We start from the raw sequence: 19,486 nt of genomic DNA, 5'->3' as shown, positions 1-19,486 counted from the left end.
TCAATAAAACATATGTATTCTAATAGATCACGCTCTAGTTACACTTGATGGGATTGAGTCAGCCAATGAGCCCAATCAGAGCGACTTTATCATTTTGAAAAGGTACACAGAATTAAGCCATAGTGATTATAAATAATCATCATTCTCATAACAAAATAGGCCAAAGGATACTTTTATCTTTCTGCTCATTTTCTTTTCTTGTGTATAAGCTAATTCATTGAATTTAGTGGATTTTAGAAGTTCATTCCAAAATCTGCAAATAATACATTCAAAACAATTAAAAACATAACAAGTTCCCCGCTTTCTTTCAATCTTTTTTCATTTAAAAGAAAGTAGGTGAACGCTCAAAAGAAAAAGTAACACATTTGTAAACCGAAGCAGCTGCCAGCAGAGATACAAGACAAAAAATGTTTGGAAAATGCCTGGAACATCAATCACAGCCATCACGTACAATATAATCCCCCTTTACTGCCATCATGTATGAGCAGTGTAACAAGGGTTTTTGACGTCACATATTACACAAGCTCTTTTCAGGAATAACAACTTGAAACAGGCCTCCACCTGCAGAAAGATAACTCAGCAACCCAGCTAAAACGCTGCATTCATGCAGTGTTTCTATGCCAGACTCACTGGCAGAGGCAGACTTTGTAAACAGCGTTTACTGTTACACAGATGACTCAGTTCAAGCCAGGCTGCAACACGCTCTTATGTGAAGTTTATCAGGGACAGAAGTTGTATCACAGCTCACATCTGCAATTTAGTAAAAACATTGAATTGTATCCTTTGATCATGTTATTCTTTATTTCAACCATGCTCTCCATTAGTGATTCCTCAACATTTGACAGGTATATTAATGAAATAATCATCACAGCCATTATGAATGAGGTCAAGCTGGCCTCCTCTGCTGGAGTGTAAAGTCATTAATAACAAGCTCTGCAGTTTTATCAGTTTTTCTAGATCAAACAGTGCACCTTTAACATTTTGTTCCATCTTTTTATCTCAGTCTCTTCACGATCAGTTAAAGTATATATATTTTTTAACACTAGGCCACGCTAAAGATTCTAAAAAATGTCTTCTCTGTGAGCTGCTTGTTTATTTTCAGGATTATCTGCTTTATTATTATTATTTGTCAGTATTATCAATTTGTGACACCGAGATAGCAAGTAAGAACTGGGTTGAGTCTTTGCTGGTGCATTCAAAGACAACATCATCCGTTGCCCCCCCCCAAAAAAAAACACTGCATTCTTAAACGACTGTACAATATGCTGACAGAAAGCTACAACCGGAGGAATAACACATAACAAATACAATAACATGTGACTGATCTGATTTAAAATGCTTCCTGTTTGGCAGCCGACTCTGAAATCTTGGATGTCGGAGTTTCCATAAATGCAGCCACAGGGAGAGATTTCCAAACAGTCACTACTCACAGCTGCAATAACATGTGATGACAGGGTGACAATAAAATGGTGACAGTACATTTCTCTGTGTTGGATCACCTGCATAAAGTACATTTTATGCTTCTGTGAAGTGATTGACAAGTACTCAAGTGAAATGGAAAATTACAACGACTCCATTAAAGACAGGAAATAAAGAGTGTTAATACTATTTTTGTACTCCATATCAACACTTATACATATCTCACTTCCCTCACATTCACTGTCACCTAATAAAGTTAAACTTTAACCAGATCTGTAAATTGCTACCTTATTACTGTCCAATCCCCGCTTAAATTACATTCAGCTTTTGTTGATAGAAATCTAATAGGTGAGAGATAAACATTTTATGTGGATCCTCACAAAAATGTGCACATTCCTTTTACAGCCTTATGTAAGTGTAATATTTTTTCCACATAGAATAGTGACCAGAATCTATCAGAGTCAAGACTAGCACACAAACTGGGACTGTCTTTATCCTAGGAGAAAATTGAGCTCTTTAAACAGCATTTGATTTACTAGAATTCATTATTTTAAGTAAATACAACAAGTAAATTCACTGACCTAGTCCTTTAACTCCTGTGAGACCATACCCCTGTTTCTTTAATTATCAATTCTCTTCGATTGGCTGCTCCTCTGAGAAACCTTTGCACAGGTCAACATATCTGAAATCTGTCTTATTTATCTATATGTGCTGTTTGCTAAAAGTAGATAAGCAACAACGCTAAGCATTATGTGTAGAAAGCTGGTGAGCTGTTGGTGACATAATAGGGATACGGTAATCAGAAAATTTGTGTCTTATTCAGCCTAGAAGTAATGCTAATGCTCCTGAAGCCAAGTGCTTTTAGTTTAAATAGCACAGTGGCTTTGATTCTGCCTCTGCATACCAGGTACATAAGGGCTTTGAGACAAATAGAAAGTCTTTATTAAGGCTATATTTGTTTATGTGTTATGTAGGAACTCTATGTGTAAAATGTATCGCTAAATGATTAGGAAATTAAAAATGATTCTGCAAAATGGCATGAGAATATGTGATTCTGGGTGTACAGTAAGTGGCCCTACAGCAGATGTTCAGCTTAGCTGTATATACAGTCCATGTCCTGATTATGAAATGTGACCATACAGCCGCAGCATGTGCTCTTTTCTCCTCTAAAATTCTCCTCTATGGCCTCTGAACACCACAACATATGGACAATGAAATATTCATGGGCTGTTGGTTAACACAAATCTGCAAAGGAGATGAGAAAACATGAGCTTAGCAAGCAATTTGCCTATTACATTAACAGAAGGGGCTGTCGAGGGACAATATTGGCATATGCATATTTCAACTAATCAGATTTCATGTTTCAAGAGCAGCGAGAAAGTGGTTCAAGTTGTGGAAACAATGACATCATGCTGTATGTTCATCTGGTAACCCAACCCAATCAAGCTCATAAGATATTATCTCGACCAAGAGGCTTGACATTTTAATGTTTTCCACTTTTAAATGTTTCTTTTTCTTCATGTCCACTTCGACGGTATATTTCAGTATCCGTTTCAGTCAGAAGCCTGAAGTTACCATATAAGAAACCTTTATCTTCTATTTGCACAGTAGCCATCAACTCAGACATGTACAGAGAGCCTCCTAAATACACATAAAGCACAACCAAATTCAGCTACAGAGGCACAAATCTGGCTCGCACGCGAGACAAAAATAGACTGCAAAATCATGTTTGTGATCAGTGCATCTGCACAATGTTAATATACTGAAGGAATAAATTGTTTTCATACTCCTCCCACTCAAGAGGATTACCAAAAAAAACGATTCCAAAGGATTGCACTAAAAATGTTTCTTTTAATAAAAAGACAAAAAAAATAAATCAAACCAATACTGAGTGAGAGATATTTCAAACAAAACACACTGAGCTGAGTATGAACTATATAGTTTCTGTGCCAAGAAATGAGACCTGGGGAATATAGGACAAATGAGAGAGAGCAAGAGGAGGAGGAGGAGGGTAGCTTAGCCTCAAACATGATTGCCTCACTAACTTTCAAAATGCTGTTGTTTTAAGCTCTGTTCACAAGGAGTGTTAGGTTTCTGATGGGGTGGAGGAAAGGAGGGGAGAGGAACGTCTGGGAGTAGAACTTCAGAGAGAATCAGTGAAAAATGGCAAAAATGTTGCTCATAACATTTTTCTTAACAAACCACCATCTTGTTTAAATAGATCGTGATCATAAACCACTGCTTGGGTAAGCTTACGCATGTTTATGGTATAACTTTATAGCAAACCCCGAACAATATCCCTGCCAAAATTACTGCCAGCCCGCATAGTATAGCATAAAATATTTGTAATCTGTCATTGAGCTTTGAAAAGGTTTGGCCCGCTCAAACTATTTCAGGCTTTTTATCACTGCAGAGGAGCCTCAGTAATGCCAATATTATTACAGTGCAGAATGTCACACCTTTGTTATTCTTAGGTTCATATAAGAGATTGATTTCATTCCGTATGTCAGTGAGAACGCAATAAGTACAAAATATTTGTACCAGTGCGGTCAAAAACACAATTTATATCTCCTGTTGGACGTTTGTGCAGTGGTAATATTACATTTCTCCTGGCAATAAATGAAATTGAGGACACAAAGTAGCACGGGTATAATCAATCCACGCTGGCATGATAGAGAGAATGCGTGATAATTATAAACAAAAACTGTGTCATTCCCCGAGAGGAAAGCAGCTGCTGGGGTGACAGGCGATGCTGAACATGAATATGGATCACAGGACTAAAGATCTGGTAACCGACGCAACCGCAGTTTCTCTCAAGATGGTTCAAAAGAAGGGACAGCAGTGGTGACGCAGATGAGAAATGTGATTCAGTTAAATTAAGCAGAATGTCATTTAACTGTTGTCATTATAGCAGGAACAACTCGTCCTCATCAAGCAGTCAGTGCAAACACTCGAGAGATGATAAACATATAAAGCAGAGAAGCAAGAGCATGTGGGTGTTTCATTGCTCATCTCCTACAATCCAGATAAATGACAATGCAACATGCACAAATAAAATAGCATGTGCTGCTTATAAAATAAAAAACTGGTTGTGCTGCACAAGCAACATATGAAGTGCTGTGTCAAGAACAGGCTGGATTTCACCACCAGGCTATCATCTGTTGGCTACATTTTGCAAAACACTGTACATCAGGCTTGCTGACACTCAGCAAAACCATTATTTTTTTCTTTTTATGCCTGAGCTCTCTCTTCTTTTTGACCCCCTGAGGTACCTTGACACACTTTCATGAATTAGCCAAGACAAGATGGACGACTATTACAGCTGCCACTGCATTTCTGACTAAATCCAAAAGGTCAGAATTAGCATTGAGGGAAGCAGAAATCAAAGTCCCAGGACAAGTTTTAACTTTTTAACATTTCCCATCAGCACAGTAATGCTTTTTACGTGTCCACAGAGCTGGCAGTTATCCGAATAAAGGTGAATCTAATGTTTTTTTATGACTGCTTTTTTTGTATGGGGCTTGTAAATAGGAGGAGAACTGTACTCAGCAGCTGTGCATGTTTCCAAGTGCATATGTGTAAACATTCATGTGTGTGTTTGTGCCTGTAAGTAAGACGCCCTTGAGGCCGTATTCACCTGCCAGAGTGATGGAAATTACTTAGCTCTGCTGTTTTGAAACAAATCACAATCAAGTCTCAAAGCAGCAATTCAAGCTGAAATAAAAGTCAACCTAAAACTGAGAAAACCTTCATGTGAATAACATTAAAAGAATCTGGCTGCATGAGTTTGAAAAAAACAAAACAAAAAAAAGAAGAATTCCCTTCAGCTATGAAAATAAACTTTTAGCTTAAATGTGGCTCACAGAGGAATGGCATCATTGAGCCAAGCGAATGAGCAACAGCGGCCACAGGATGTTAGCGTTACTATTCATAACTTATTTTCCTATGGCTAAAACCGTTTTCCCTTCTGGTCTCACCTCTGCTGGTCTCTTAAAATGCTCTTACCTTCTGGCAAATTTACAGGAAAAGAAAAACAATGACTTTTGACCAGAGGAGCTGTTACTGGGAATGTCATACTTTCCTGCTGAGTTACCAAGTGGAGGAAATAAGTACAAAGAGATGAATCACATTATTCCTTTGTTGTAGACTAGCTCGGGCTTAATAAAATGTGTGGATTCATGAGCAGCAGAGACGGCATAATGAATGGCAAATAGACATGTTCCAGCACTTCACAATTCCTCAGCAGGACCGCAGAATGCTTTTCATAGGTGTGACTGACGAGGATGTTTGAACAACACTCGCTCATATTCATAAACACAAAGACTGTACTTGAGACGAGCCTAAATCAAAGAAATAAAATTAGAAGATATATTTTGTAATACATTGTGAAAATATCTTGTAAAGCAAAGGATTAACTGGCATGAAATCTTCTTTCAGCCTTAATTATCTTAAAACTAGAAGATCAAAAGCATGCTCAATTTAGATGGCCTTAATTCATTTGGCAAACATGACAAGCAGAATTCATAAACAAGGGAGTACCGTCTGATGTGAGAGCTAAACACACATATGTATGATCTCCACTCAAATACAAATTGCAGCGATGTGGAATGTAAAACAAACTTCTCTCTATCAAGTAATAAGATAACAGATCTTTTTCTATTTCATTCAGAACCAAGCAAAGTGACTGGTACATCAAATCATTCTGTTTATGGCTTTTTTCTCATAATTACGGTGTAAACACCAGTTAGAGTTTGGTGATTTTCAAAATTTTTAAGAGTAAAACTGCAAAAACTTCTTTATGAATGAGAAAAACTTTGTACTTATTAGGCTGTACAAATTAGCTGATTTATATTAAACAAAGTCAAATTCAATATTCATGAAAAACAAATCCTTTTTCTTTCTTGCCACTGGTGCCTATATTCCCCATAATGCAGCTGACTGTGTGGTTCACTCACCCCTGCAGTGAGTCATGGAATGTAGCTCTAATTACTCAAGTACAACATGAAGTATAAACTGGAAGTGCTCATGCTGCTTTACTTAACTGTTTACTTTAGTGAGACTTGTGATATACTACAGCTCCACAGTTATTCATTAAATTAGCCAATAGACAAAATAATTATTTGAAGCTATTTTGCTAATCACTAAAGTCATCAATCATGTAAAACATATTATGACTCCAGACTTTGCACACATTAATATATTATTAATTAGCTTGAGCAGAGGACTGGGTGTCACTGTGGACTCTGGGTCTTTGTGGCAACATCTCTCACTGTTTTTCGTAACCAAATGAGTGATGGAAATTTTTTCAACAGATTAATCATTCATTAGTCAGCCAGCATTAGTTGCAGTCTCAATGTATAAAAATACAAGATATGTTCCAGCAATATAAGTGTTAAGGATCTTAATACTTTCCCAGCCATGTATCTAAGCTAACATAGCTTTTTTTAGCCTGACTTAGACATAAGAAGCAACTACAAGGTCTGGTGAGCTCATTTTTTTTCCATCTTAGCACCTCCATGTGTGTATCTGTCATTTCATTTGTCATTTTCAAATCTGTATCTTTAACCACAGTCAGACCCAGTGCAGGTTTTAATTTCGAGAGGCAGCCTTTACACAACCAACATTTTAAATCCACTCAAGTGCAATTTCACACAATGGAACTACATTAGTCTCCCCAAAACATCAATTTTCCACTTAAAGGGGACTCAATCAAATGGTCTGGCTAACCAAAATGACTTAATTGAAAGTTTGAAGAACGCATGATGAGAATGACTTTTAAGTACATGCTAATGTTGGTAGATCAGGACACAACAATTTTGATGTTTCACAACCTGCAACACATCGCGCACCATAAACTGCTTCTATAACAGCTGTTGCTGTTTCACATGAGCTGTTATGGTAACCTATCTAAAGGTAAATCTCCAACTGTCACACTCACCAAACTCGTCACAGATGCTCTCATTCTGTAGCAGGGTGGGGTGTTCGAAGGTGTCACGGCAGTACAGGATCCTCGTGCTCCCACCCAATGCAGCAATGCCGCCCAGCGCCAGCACCGTGTGGTCTATGAGCAGAGAGGACGGCTGATCCCTGAGCCGTGCTAAAACAGAGCGGTAGCGGCAGTACTGGGGGTAACTGAGGACTAAAACTTTCCGTCCATCTTCTTCTTGGCCTAAAAAACACAAAATACAGACAAGTGGTCAGAAGGTCCAAAGATATTGCACATAGTTCAATTTATTGAACTGGAAAAGTACTGTAGGGAAATAGGAAACAAGTTTTTCAAGTGCTCCTGTAAGATTTGTGGTGAAGGGGCTTTACAGGACATGTTTATTCCTCCATTTCTCCTCAGGTTTTATGGCTTTATTCCCTCTCATAGATCATCATGTAGCTACTGTTATATCACAGCACAACTCCCAGTGTGCTGTCAATACTATCCTTAAATTCTTATGACTGTAATGTTTGTGATCTTAGACTCCAAGTTAGAGCTACTGAAATTTACAGGAAATCATTATCATTATGAATCCAACACAGAGCAAAAAGATTTCAGTTAGACCTAGAAAAGCTCCCCATCTTTGCTATTTTGACCCATAACCAGTTCATTTCTATAGCTCCTATTTCTATATCTTCCATCCAACATGCATTGATCTCTTTTGCTACTTTATATTTCTGCACAATGATTTTGAGGAAATGCAACATTACGGTTGTGAAATGTTCTAAAGCTGCTGTCATTGTAACTTTAAATAGATTTCACAAAGGTTTCACATCCTTTCCTTGTTGTACATTTCAGCCAACTGACAAAACACCTTTTCACGTCCGCTGTTCAAATGTATTACAATATGTTGTCAGGCTGCATGTTTGAAATGCATCGCACGCATAGTTGTTAGGATGACAAGAGGAATGTCAGAACAGCTTGAGAAGCACATTATTTTGACTGACTAGTTTTCTAACAAGCTACTTCACTGGGGAAAATCCTCAGAGCAATTTAGACAAGGCAGGTGTGAATGAGTGTGTTCAAGCATGTGTGTGTGTAGCCGTTTGCTTACTGACCACACACACAAAAAAGGAGACTTTGACTGCACATCACAGTTTTATCTCGTTTTAAAATCAACACTCATTGTTTTACTTTGGTTGTAGAGAAGGCTTCCATTAAAGCCAGACTTCAGCTCAACATTGTTTGCGCTGCCTCTGCTATTAATATTTCACTGACAGTGTGTGTGTTTAACAAATGCATTATCATGTGAGACAACTTGCTGGCAAAGAAATCTCTTCCATTTTTTTTTTTTTTTTTTAAGAACCTCAGGACAGGAAGTGCAGACTGAACAACATGATAAACTGCCATAAAAGCCAAGAGGATATGCTGATATACAAACTGTTAATGTTACACTGATGCCATGTAAGATTAAAAATGATTAAGTCCAGCCTGCTTAGATAGTCACAATGACAGTGCCAACATGACATGAAGTGAATTTGTCTGGCCTGCTAACCTGCTGACAATGTCCTAAAAAGGACTAAATGCAAAGAACAGCTGAGGCTGATGGGACTGTTATTAGTTTTCCAGGTATTTGGTCATAAAACCGAGCAAAAGGAGGAAGGGGTCACCACGGTTTTCAGAACTCATCCTAAGGGAGGCATAATTGTGTGTGTGAAATTTGCTGGCAGTTCATTAAATTGTTGTTTAGATATTTCAGTCTGGGCCAAAGGGGTGGTCCCCCTGACAGGCTGCCATCCCTGCCTAATAAAAATACCATGAAGGCTCTGTTGAACACTTACGACTGAAAGTTTATTATTATAGGGTAAAATAAAACAAAATTAAGATAAAGGCATAAAAAATGCGAGTGTCAGAAAGGTAACACAAGCTGCTACAGAAAAATAAAGTCACTGCAATCAACTAACATTTATGCATGAGCAGCTCTGGTGTTTGAGTTTTATGAGGGATATATGTTCATGACATTTTCCCTGCAATCCTCACTTAAATAATCTTCTTTGTTGATTTTATATGACTAATAGGAAGTTGACTGTTGGGATTACCGATTGCTAGTGGTGAATAAAAAGACAGTTCTGCTTAAAAGAACATATCTGTTGCCAACTGCATAATGAAAATACTATTTGTAACTGCTTGGTAATTATTTTCATGCAGCAGGGGATGGTTAAGTAGTTTGTATATGAATGAGCCAATCTGAAGGTATAAGAGAAAATATAGGACCCAGACTCTCCCCTTGAAATACTTCGGCAGAGCTTTTTGTTCAACTAAATCAGATAAGTTTTATCTGCAGATAAACATTACTGCTATAAAAACACGCCTACATCTTGCCAGCAAAGAGATGAGTGGAAATCACCTATATATTTATGTGTGTTAACATTCTAACAAGATGCAAGATGTACAGTATCACACAATGCACAATTAGATTCACCTCGTAAAACCTAGCAAGGCAAAATAGGACTATCTTAATCATTCATTCACTCAATTATTCATTGGTCAGTATGCAGCAACACACAAAATATGTGTGTATGAATGCTGATAAAGTTATATAGAAAATAAAAAAAGTGATATGTCCCCCAGATGATAGCAAATGATTTTGTGATAGTATTTTTGCCAAGGCACTCTGCCTCTATTGCATGCCACATGTCCTATCTACTTGCAATAAAACAAAGCACTCTAACATGATCATTCCGTTCGAAGCGGACTACAAATAGACTATAAAGAAAGCTTCTTGTACCAAACCCATTGCCTACAAATTTAGCATATATTCAAATAGATATCTGGTTACATAGATTATGATTTGCCTGACAGTCAAAATGTAGTAAATCACTTTAACACTTAACTAAGACAACGCTTAACAGCAATAGATTTGACTCTTTTTTAAGACTTGCTCATTCTGGCGTTTGAATGAGTGGTAATATCTTGCATACAAAGCTAACTACACGGTTCAACAGCTGATGAAGCACAGTCAAGCAATTTGAAACACAGTTTCATATGAATTATTCACCATCCTGTCTGCTTTCACAAAGCTCTTGGACATGCCATTGGTAAGTAAATATTTCAAGACTGGCTAACTAGCAGGCTTTTTTGCATTGCTTTTTTAAAGAAAAGAGGCTTTAACATATTACAAAAAGCCTTTTTTTTTCCTTTTTGGTTTTACTTTATGAGGCTGGAGGCTCATAAAATCACTGAAATGTGCAGCAGGAAAAGGACAGGAGGGACTCCATTCATAGCATATTTACAGCAGCTGCATTCCCAACAATTAGTGTAATTAGTTCCACTGTACTCCAATATGAAGACCACTTCAAAGGAATGATTAAAACCATTCAACCAGCTCACAAATACACACATACATGCAGCAGACTCTATATTCGAGAAAGGTGCCACAAAGCCAACAGATGCATAACCACAATTATTCTTGCATACATGCGCATGCATATCACACGGCAGACACACATTTACCCAAGACTGCGGCATTTGTCGTACGCAATTAGAGCTTGGAGGTATAGAGCAGACTTTGTTTCCAAATGTCACAGATTTTATTGTACGCGGTCACCGTCAGACCTGCTCTTTCTCCCGAGGACACTCACAACATTTCACTTGATTAGATTCAATTTGGTGAGAGCGCTGCAGGGCATTAATAACTGTACAAAGGCGTTGTAAAGTATGCATGTCAGCGTGCGTGTGTGTGTTGGTGCGTGTAATGTACATTGAGTGTATGTATACTTTAAAAGATTCCTTTTGTTCTTACGCCCCGACCTTTCGAAATAAAGGACGTCCTTATCTCACTATAAGCTTTCTAATTGGTCGGGGCTGTGCCTGTCTCGCCGGAGTGAGCAGGAAGACACTGCGAGAACGTTATAAAATCTGAATCTTCCTCTCAGGACCTCTTTCTCTATTTTCCCTGTCTGTCTGTCTGTCTGTTCTGTTGTAGTGATAGCGTAGCATGTTGATCAAACAGCTGTGTTGTGGCAGATTATTTTCAGAACGCGCTGTAAAGATCCCGACCTCATAAACTACAATAGTGTCAGGGTCACAACAGCTCTACAGGACAGCTGACGTTAGAAACCACTCTGTCAGTGCAGCACTCAATAAATTCTGATACTCTAAATCATGCAGTAAAGTGAGAGGGAATACTAAACATTAAACAGTATATCAAGTACTATGCGTGTTCTATTCAGATGTATTATATTTAAAGAATCAATTGAGTTATCTTACACACCTACATAGCTTGTTGTATTGCCACGACAAAAAGAACAACATTGATGATGTCATATGTCAGAGTTATTGTTTGAGCTGGCACTCCTAACAACTGGAAACCTGTATTTTTTTTAGCATAGGTTTCCTGTTGCTGTGAGTAGGGGCAGAATAGTTATACTGTTGTAAAAGACAGAATATTTCCCATATGTCCTGCTTCAGTTTTGACCTTTCTTTTTAATTCATCTGACTGATAAGTATTTGAAATACAAGTGACTCAACTCTTTAATTCAAATTTAAACTCTATATGTAGACTCTGTTCTGCCAGTTCTCAGACACGACCCTGCATCTCCATCCTTCAGTTACCAGCTATCATTAGGCCTTTCAAAGTTATTACATAATCACCTGTTCGTGATTACTTGAGCTGACCTCAGTTAATCTGCATAATTATCTGAATATTTTTCATTCAGTATTAAACCTGCTGGAAGAAATGAAAAGAAATGTGATATTTCTGCCACTATTTCCAGCAGCTTTTTAAAGATGCGATCTAGTTCCTCTCATTCCTCTGCTACAGTTAAATATCAAATGTGTGGAAAATTAGCACCTTCTTTAAGCTTTTTTATCTTGAGGTGTTTTAACTTCTAAAATTCAGACAAATACATTTCATTTCATTGTTTGTGGATGCCTTTTTTTTTTTACCATTGTGGATTTTTAATTTGAATTTAATTTATCATCCATGTCTTATTCCATCAATGCAATTTCTGATTACTAAGCCTCCAGTAAATCAAACAAAATATCAATCAAATCTGTTAGTTTCAATAATCAGTGCCATCTAATGGCTTCTCTTCCCCTTAAAAAACTGAAAATCATTACTACGTCCTACAGAAGTGGCACAAAATTAACAGAAAAAGAAATTCTGAAATGTGTTTATTTGTGAGAAAGTTAGTATAAACTAAAATTCAGTTATTGTGACACTACATTCTTCAAGCTGCGTCTGCACTCTGTGATCTCTTTTGTGGAACTATTATACAAGTTTTTTTATGCATTCACAGTAAATATCTATAATTATGGACTGATAACTTCAAATTATTGTTTAATTATGTTGTTTCTGTGAAATCTGACAAACAGACAAGCTGAGAGAAGGAGAGACGGAGAGAACAGATACCTCTCCTCAGGAAAATCAAGTTATTGCAGACAAATTCTTTATTTTATGAGCGGTACCTTCTCTGACAAGATTAAACTGAATACAGGTTAATGACAGCAGCTGCACCAGCAGCATGTGCTTCTATTCTGTGTTATTCTCAAACAAAGCAAACAAACTAAACTAATATATGTATATTCTTCTCAGTGCACCATCTTAGTGCTATAGTTGGTTTTTTCATGGTACTTGGTATTCCAGACTTCTCGGAGAACTGATATGGACTATGTTGTTGTCTCTATCTCTTTAATCCTACAATTACTCTATCATGCTGAGATCTTGTTACTGAAGTTGGTTTCTACGCATTGTATTGCGTACACTGCATCTTTGATGATGCAGTGTGTTCACTGGAAGTTAATGGTGTCTTGTGGGTGGGGTGATATAGGGGACTGGGTGGGTGAGGGGTTCAGAGTTGCAGGTGTAAAATAGCAACATGATTGTTGTCAGTTGAGTGTATTCTTATGTATCATTGTTCAATGTGTAGACCCCAGGAAGACTAGTTGCTGCCCTGGCAGCAGGTAATGGGGATTATTTCAAAAGAAAATACTCTAGGGATGTTCACCTATGGTCTTATCAGTCTCAAAGCAGCTCTTTGCTCAAGCAGCTGACATTTCAGAGATTATTGAGTTAGTCAAGTAAAAAGTGTGTTACATTAAGGCAAGAAGAATGTGACAGAAGCACAGATGAGTCACGAGTTCTCGCTGTGTTTTGAGATGAGAAGATATGGCAGATATTACAAATATTCCACAGTTTAAAGAAGCCAAACTATTTTTGTAATGTTAGGAATCAAAATAAGAGATTAGCGAACTGCTTGTGAAACAAGACCAGTGGTTAAGTTTTGAGTTATAGAACCTCAGATGTCGGGAAAATGGTTAGATAAACTAATGAGAATGCAAAACACTCATCTTTTAGATTGAATATTTAAAAATAATACACCAGCCAGCAAGCACAAAATCAGTGAATGTTTCATTCTTTATTCATGTATTTAATTAAAAAAAATGCTAGTATTTCTGGTATGGTTCTGTTTATCAAGGAACAAAATAGCATGGAGTGATCTTGATACAATGTGTCACTGGTGTCATGACCAATACTAATGAGACAGATGTTTCACAAACAAAAAGTGATATTGTGAGAAAGACATAAAGCATAAACAAGACGAGATGTTACAGACAGCCCTGCTGTACAGCAGATGGATGCCTCCTTCTCAACCAATTTATACTTGGTACAGCATAAGCATCACATCATTATTTTCAATGTGGTAAATAAATTACTACATGAACACATATTGATAGACAGCATGGAAAATTATGTAATGTTCAAAATCTAAAGGTTTAATCTCTCCTTTTTTCTAATTCCTTCAGAGGCTGAAAAATAAAGGGTTTTACTGGATGGGTTTAAGTTTCCCAAAGAACCCTGAGGTAAAGTTTTTTCAAACAAAGCCCTAGGTCTGAGTGGGTTAAAGGGACGTACTGCTTGATCTGATTGTACTGATTTCCAGGCCTCCAGGCAGACTTTGTTCTCTATTCACAACAGTGTTAAAATCCACTTGCAGACTTTAGAGTTTCTAATAGTATATTTGGAAATCCATCACAGAGAGCAAATGCAAAACAAATGCAGTATCTAATGTGAAACATGATGAAATTCATACTGTTCTTTAGGCAACATCTGTGTCTACATACTGTGTATTTGATTTCCTTCCAAAACTACTCTTCACTGGGATGGTTTGCAACTGACTTTTCTGTCTTAGACATGGGTGCATTCTAAGAAACCCGAATCACTCACAGCTGTGCAATGAAAATACCCGTTTTAAAGAAGCTACTTTATACCTTTTTGGTTGTTCCATTTTTCTTTAGTGTGTTCAACATTTTTTACAAAAAGGTCTGCAAGTTAAGACGCCTGAAGTCCACTCGCAGGGAAGTAAATCTTTTACAGAGAAACTCTCCTCCTGACTGTATGAAACACTTTTGAACCCTGTGCTAATTTTTCTTCCCTCACTTTTCTTCATCCCCATGAAAAACAATTGGATATAGACTGCTTAGTGGCTAGTCTGATTCATCTCAAACAAAGGATGAGCAGCTGACTCCCACTACATTATTTTTTGCCAATTTGATTTCTTAAATATCAACGTATTCAAACAGACAAAAAAATAATGTATATAGTGTAATTAACAATATGGCTTGGAAACAAATTTTTGTACCAACACAGTAATATAAAAACACCTGTAGCCCTGAATGAAAGAACCTAATAAGAGAAGAACGTATCTAATACCCGTTTGTGTAACAACACAGTCCTGTAAAGACATGCTAAACTGGAAACATTGCACTCCTTTATCACCCTGTAAGCGACACGACAGCAGTCCACAGCAGACTGGTAAAGTCATTAGCTACAGTAGCTGCCATGAGACACTCTAAAAATAAGGATCTCAATCTACTCCAGCATAGTAAAAACAACACGCTGTAATGCATGACCCAATGTTGTATCATAAATATGACAAAATTATATTTAACAACACAGGATGAATCTGAAATATGTGAGGGTAATATTCCAGACAGCCAGCCTTTGCTTTGCTGAAGTAAAAACATAAAAGAGGAGACTGTACTGTGTAGTTACATTGCAGACTATATGACAGAAACAGGAGCGGAAATAATGAGAACAAGCTCTGACACTATATGATACTATGAACAAATATTCTGTGTAATTACAGCAAAGGAAGAATTTCTCTTTCATAACAAGCATGACAAATTACTCATCATGATCAAAATCTCAGAAAAGCTGCATGCAACATGAAACTCATTAGTTGAGGTTGAAGCAGCAGCTCTGCTGGATGAACAGCTAATGCAATATTAGATGAAACATCACTGATATCATTGAATTTCAGAACAAGAAAATAAAGAGGGTTATCTACTACTGCGTCTCCCAGATAGTCTGCCTCTGTGGAAGTTGGGACTAAAACTAGTCATTTTATGAGGGTTGCTGACATTCAAAAGAAGATCTGTGGAGCCAATTAAAAATCCAAAGTGATTCATGTAAACTGTGTCATTTATAATCAAGCACGCTTAAAAATATTCAAACTGCCCACAAGCCCTGACCAGCTCTCCCAGGCAAGTGTGCTCATTTCTTGTCACAGAGGAGCAGAAAAAAGAAGCTGAAAACCATTACTCTCATGCTCTCTGTCACCCGCTGTAGTCTTTAAATCACTCACTCGGCTCAAATTTGCTGTTGTCAACATTTCCACATTATCTGCTTGGCCGAGGAATTTACTGGATCCCCCTGCCGCTTTAGTGGGGTTGGCGAGAAATGGCAAGGCATGTAACCCAGAGCCAACACTGTCATTCTCATATTTGATGTTTCTTTTTTTTTATTCAGAACTTCAATGGTAACGCAAAGTAGTTTTAAAAAAAGCTTTAAAGATAGGTAAAAGTATTTAAATGGTGGGAAAAAGAGAAAGAAAGACAGAGAGGAAGAGGTTCTTGATTGGTATTCTTACTTCATGCTGCAGGCTCTCTTCTCTGTGCTCTGTATTGATCTCTGAGGTTACCCTGTTTCCATTTAGCCTCTTCTCATAATATATAACACATCTCTGATTCATTCTCCTCCTCTCTCTGCCTCACTTCTCAATGACACTGACAGGGGGCCATATAAGCAGCAGCAGGCCCCAAATCTGGCTATTGGTTTCATGTTATTGAAACCTGACCAAATAAAGAGGACACACCATCTGCAAATGACACGGACCGTAAAAAAAAAAGAAAAAAAAGTGGGAAACGAAGAGCGAATTACACAAAACAATGAAACAAATTCACAGAATTTGCATGACTCACTGCTCATCCAGTCTGTGAATGACTACACTATCTTGGATAAAACAAAATGTGCTGGAACATTTCACTAATTACAACCTAGTGAGTGCAGTAAACAAAATCACATTAATCACGGAGAGGGTGCAGCATCAATAAATCACCACAGTGGAATAAAACAGTGATCACACACACAGAGTTTATTCCATTCAAAGGGAGTAAAAATGGAATAATATTTCGAATGTGTTTAATGGATCTGCATAGAATAGCATACACTTGCAAGTGACTAATAGGCAGTCCATCATCAACATCACATCAGTCACACACTGACTCGCCTCTCCCCTCATTATATCAGCTACAAGCTGTGCTCTCACACACAAACATACATAATGTACACTACATAGATTCTGCCATTCACAAACTGCCTAAGAAGAGATCTTTAACAAAAATAGAAAATATTTTTCAGTATATTCTAAAGAATGTGTGCAAATCACCTCTGAAACATCTAGAAAGACTTTAAAGAGATCAAATTCTTATGTATTAAAGCATCAGCAATCAATATTTTACATGAGATGTAAAAATACAAGTCACAAGATGTCGAATGTCAAAGAGGTCAAACCTGCAGTGAATCCTTGTAAGACTTTAGTCATATCATCACAAGCTTATTTTAGATCATAGTATTGTTTTAAGGGAAATTCCAATTCATCAGCTAATTATCACAATCTGCTATGTGTCAGAAATATGATTCTCATTCCCATCAGCAAATGCACTACTCATGCAGTGACAGCCACAGACAGTCTGCAAGCAATTACTGTTTCAATCTACAATTTAGACATACCTTGTTTCATTTCTCTGTATTTATCGTCTGTTATAATGACAAATACGGCATTTTAATTAAAGTTTTATTTAGGGTAAAATAATGATTAAAGAAAACAAGGTGATGGACCAATAATAAAGTGAGTGAAGGAAAATAGGAGCACTTAGAGAAGCGCTCATGTTAGAAAAAGCCCTGTAGCCTAAGTTATGTATGATTCATTTTTTTTTACAGTTGAAGGTCAAATTAAAACCAAAAATCACAAAAACAATATTATGAATATAGTTGACTATAGAAAGAAAATCTGAATCGGTCTTTTAGACCTTTACATAAAAGTAATTTAATTGGATCTCTCTCCATTTTCCTCCTGGAAAAGTCCACCACTGTTTTTTTTTTTTACTTCTTCTATTGAATTAGCGCAGCATAACTTATACCATCAGGTGACACAACACAGCCTAGTTTCTTTGCAAACCGGTCAATGGAAACATGCCTGATTCACATTTCTTTCTTGTGGCTTTTAAAAACATTTCTTTAGATTTGCTTTCCTAAATAGAAACCCGGCTATTGATTCCAAATGTAACTTTAAAAGTCTGGTTGCAAACAACAAGCAGCCAAATAAAAAAAGAAAATTACTGCCGATACTTTAAATTAAATTCAGCTTATGTCTGATATTTTGTTTATGAAGAAACAGTTGGTTGGATCTGTTGTAAAAGCATGTTTCATTTTAAATATGGCTACTCAAATCTTACAGTTGGGCAGCTGCAAACTGTTTACGGATACAGGTCATATTTGAGAAGATGAATCAACTGCACTCATCAGTAATTCAAGCAGCTCATGTTGAACACTCATCGTGGGGGTGGTGATTTTAAAAATATAAGATAGGTGGAGTCCCTCTGAGAGCTATCTGCCTTTTATATTTGCATGCCTAGTTTTTCCAAGAAAGTCACATTCCCACAAAAGGGCACTAACAGCCAGAGGAAATATTGTGTTGAAACTGTACAGAAAACAAAGGCAGGGAGCATGATAGGGAGAAACTGCATGCTGGCTCCTGTTCCTAATTATCGTTCCTAATCATTTAAGTCAGACGGGGCAAAGAAAAAAATTGAAGAGCGTTTATTCAATTTTTACCTCAATTTATTCAAATATGAGGCACAAGGATTGAGGACACAGTTATGCATGCGAAAACAAGCACAAACACTTGTGGTCACACTCATGCGAACAGTACACACTCTCCTAAATGGAGAAAATTCAACTTCCCTCATTTCAGTTCCAGCCCAGATGCTATTGTGGTTGACAGGGTTGGGGGAGTTGGGGTGCACCACATTCTCAAAAACACACACCCATGTTGTCAGATAAACACAGAAGAGAATATAAGCAAAAAGAAGAGGAGAAAAGAGAAGAGAAGAGAAAAAACAACACAAGCACTTTCCCATAGTTGATTTATGTGATTCTATTACATTAAACATTCTTTCCCCTGAGCGAGCTCAGCTCCCTAGCAACCATTGCTTGCAGTCCTAATATCTCTGGCACGGGGCCAGGAAAAGCTGCTTGCCTTATTGATTGCCAGATTGAAAGGTTTACATTTAATATGTCCTGTAATACATGAAGGAATTATTCAGAGAGGCTCCCTGTCAAATGTCCAAAATGGTTCTTTTGACTATCAAAAAAACAAAGGTTTGCAAAATGAAAAATGAGCTTTTAGCAAACTCCAAAGAGCTTCTTTTGTGCCTGAGACAAAATTATTTGTCGCTTTGGCAGCTCAGAACTATCACGAGGAAGTTAACTTGAAGCTGTGTTTACTACAGTGTTCAAAGCCACATTGTCACTTAACGTGAGGACAAGTTTGTGCCATGTTGAGCCCCTTTTGTGCGTTGACGGATTGGCCCTAAACACAGCTCGGTGTCTGTTCCCTAGCTGCATCCTGACTAATGAAAGACTGCTGCTGGGTTTTGGGGGTCAATCCACTTATAGCGCAGTCAATTCTGAGCGCAAGAAAAAAAAGCTGCTCTGCAAGAACCCAAAATGTGCAAATACCACAGGGAGCAAATTTAATCATCTATCTTTGGTTGCAGAAATACAGCTCCCTTTAG

At 37.4% G+C, this 19,486-nt stretch overlaps 1 protein-coding gene across 1 annotated transcript in view; it reads right to left on the bottom strand.

Annotated features, from left to right (window-relative positions):
* Positions 1-19,486, bottom strand: part of arid5b (AT-rich interaction domain 5B) — a 75,219-nt gene that overhangs the window by 32,579 nt on the left and 23,154 nt on the right. Inside the window, exon 4 of the mRNA XM_075479000.1 lies at positions 7,358-7,588. Within this exon, the coding sequence (XP_075335115.1) occupies positions 7,358-7,588 (231 nt within the window). The remainder of the gene's footprint in view (positions 1-7,357; positions 7,589-19,486) is intronic.

Source organism: Odontesthes bonariensis, chromosome 2, assembly GCF_027942865.1.
Source record: "Odontesthes bonariensis isolate fOdoBon6 chromosome 2, fOdoBon6.hap1, whole genome shotgun sequence".
NCBI lineage: Eukaryota > Metazoa > Chordata > Actinopteri > Atheriniformes > Atherinopsidae > Odontesthes > Odontesthes bonariensis.
Note: the sequence above shows the minus strand (reverse complement) of the source record. Positions and strands in the feature narration are given on the sequence as shown.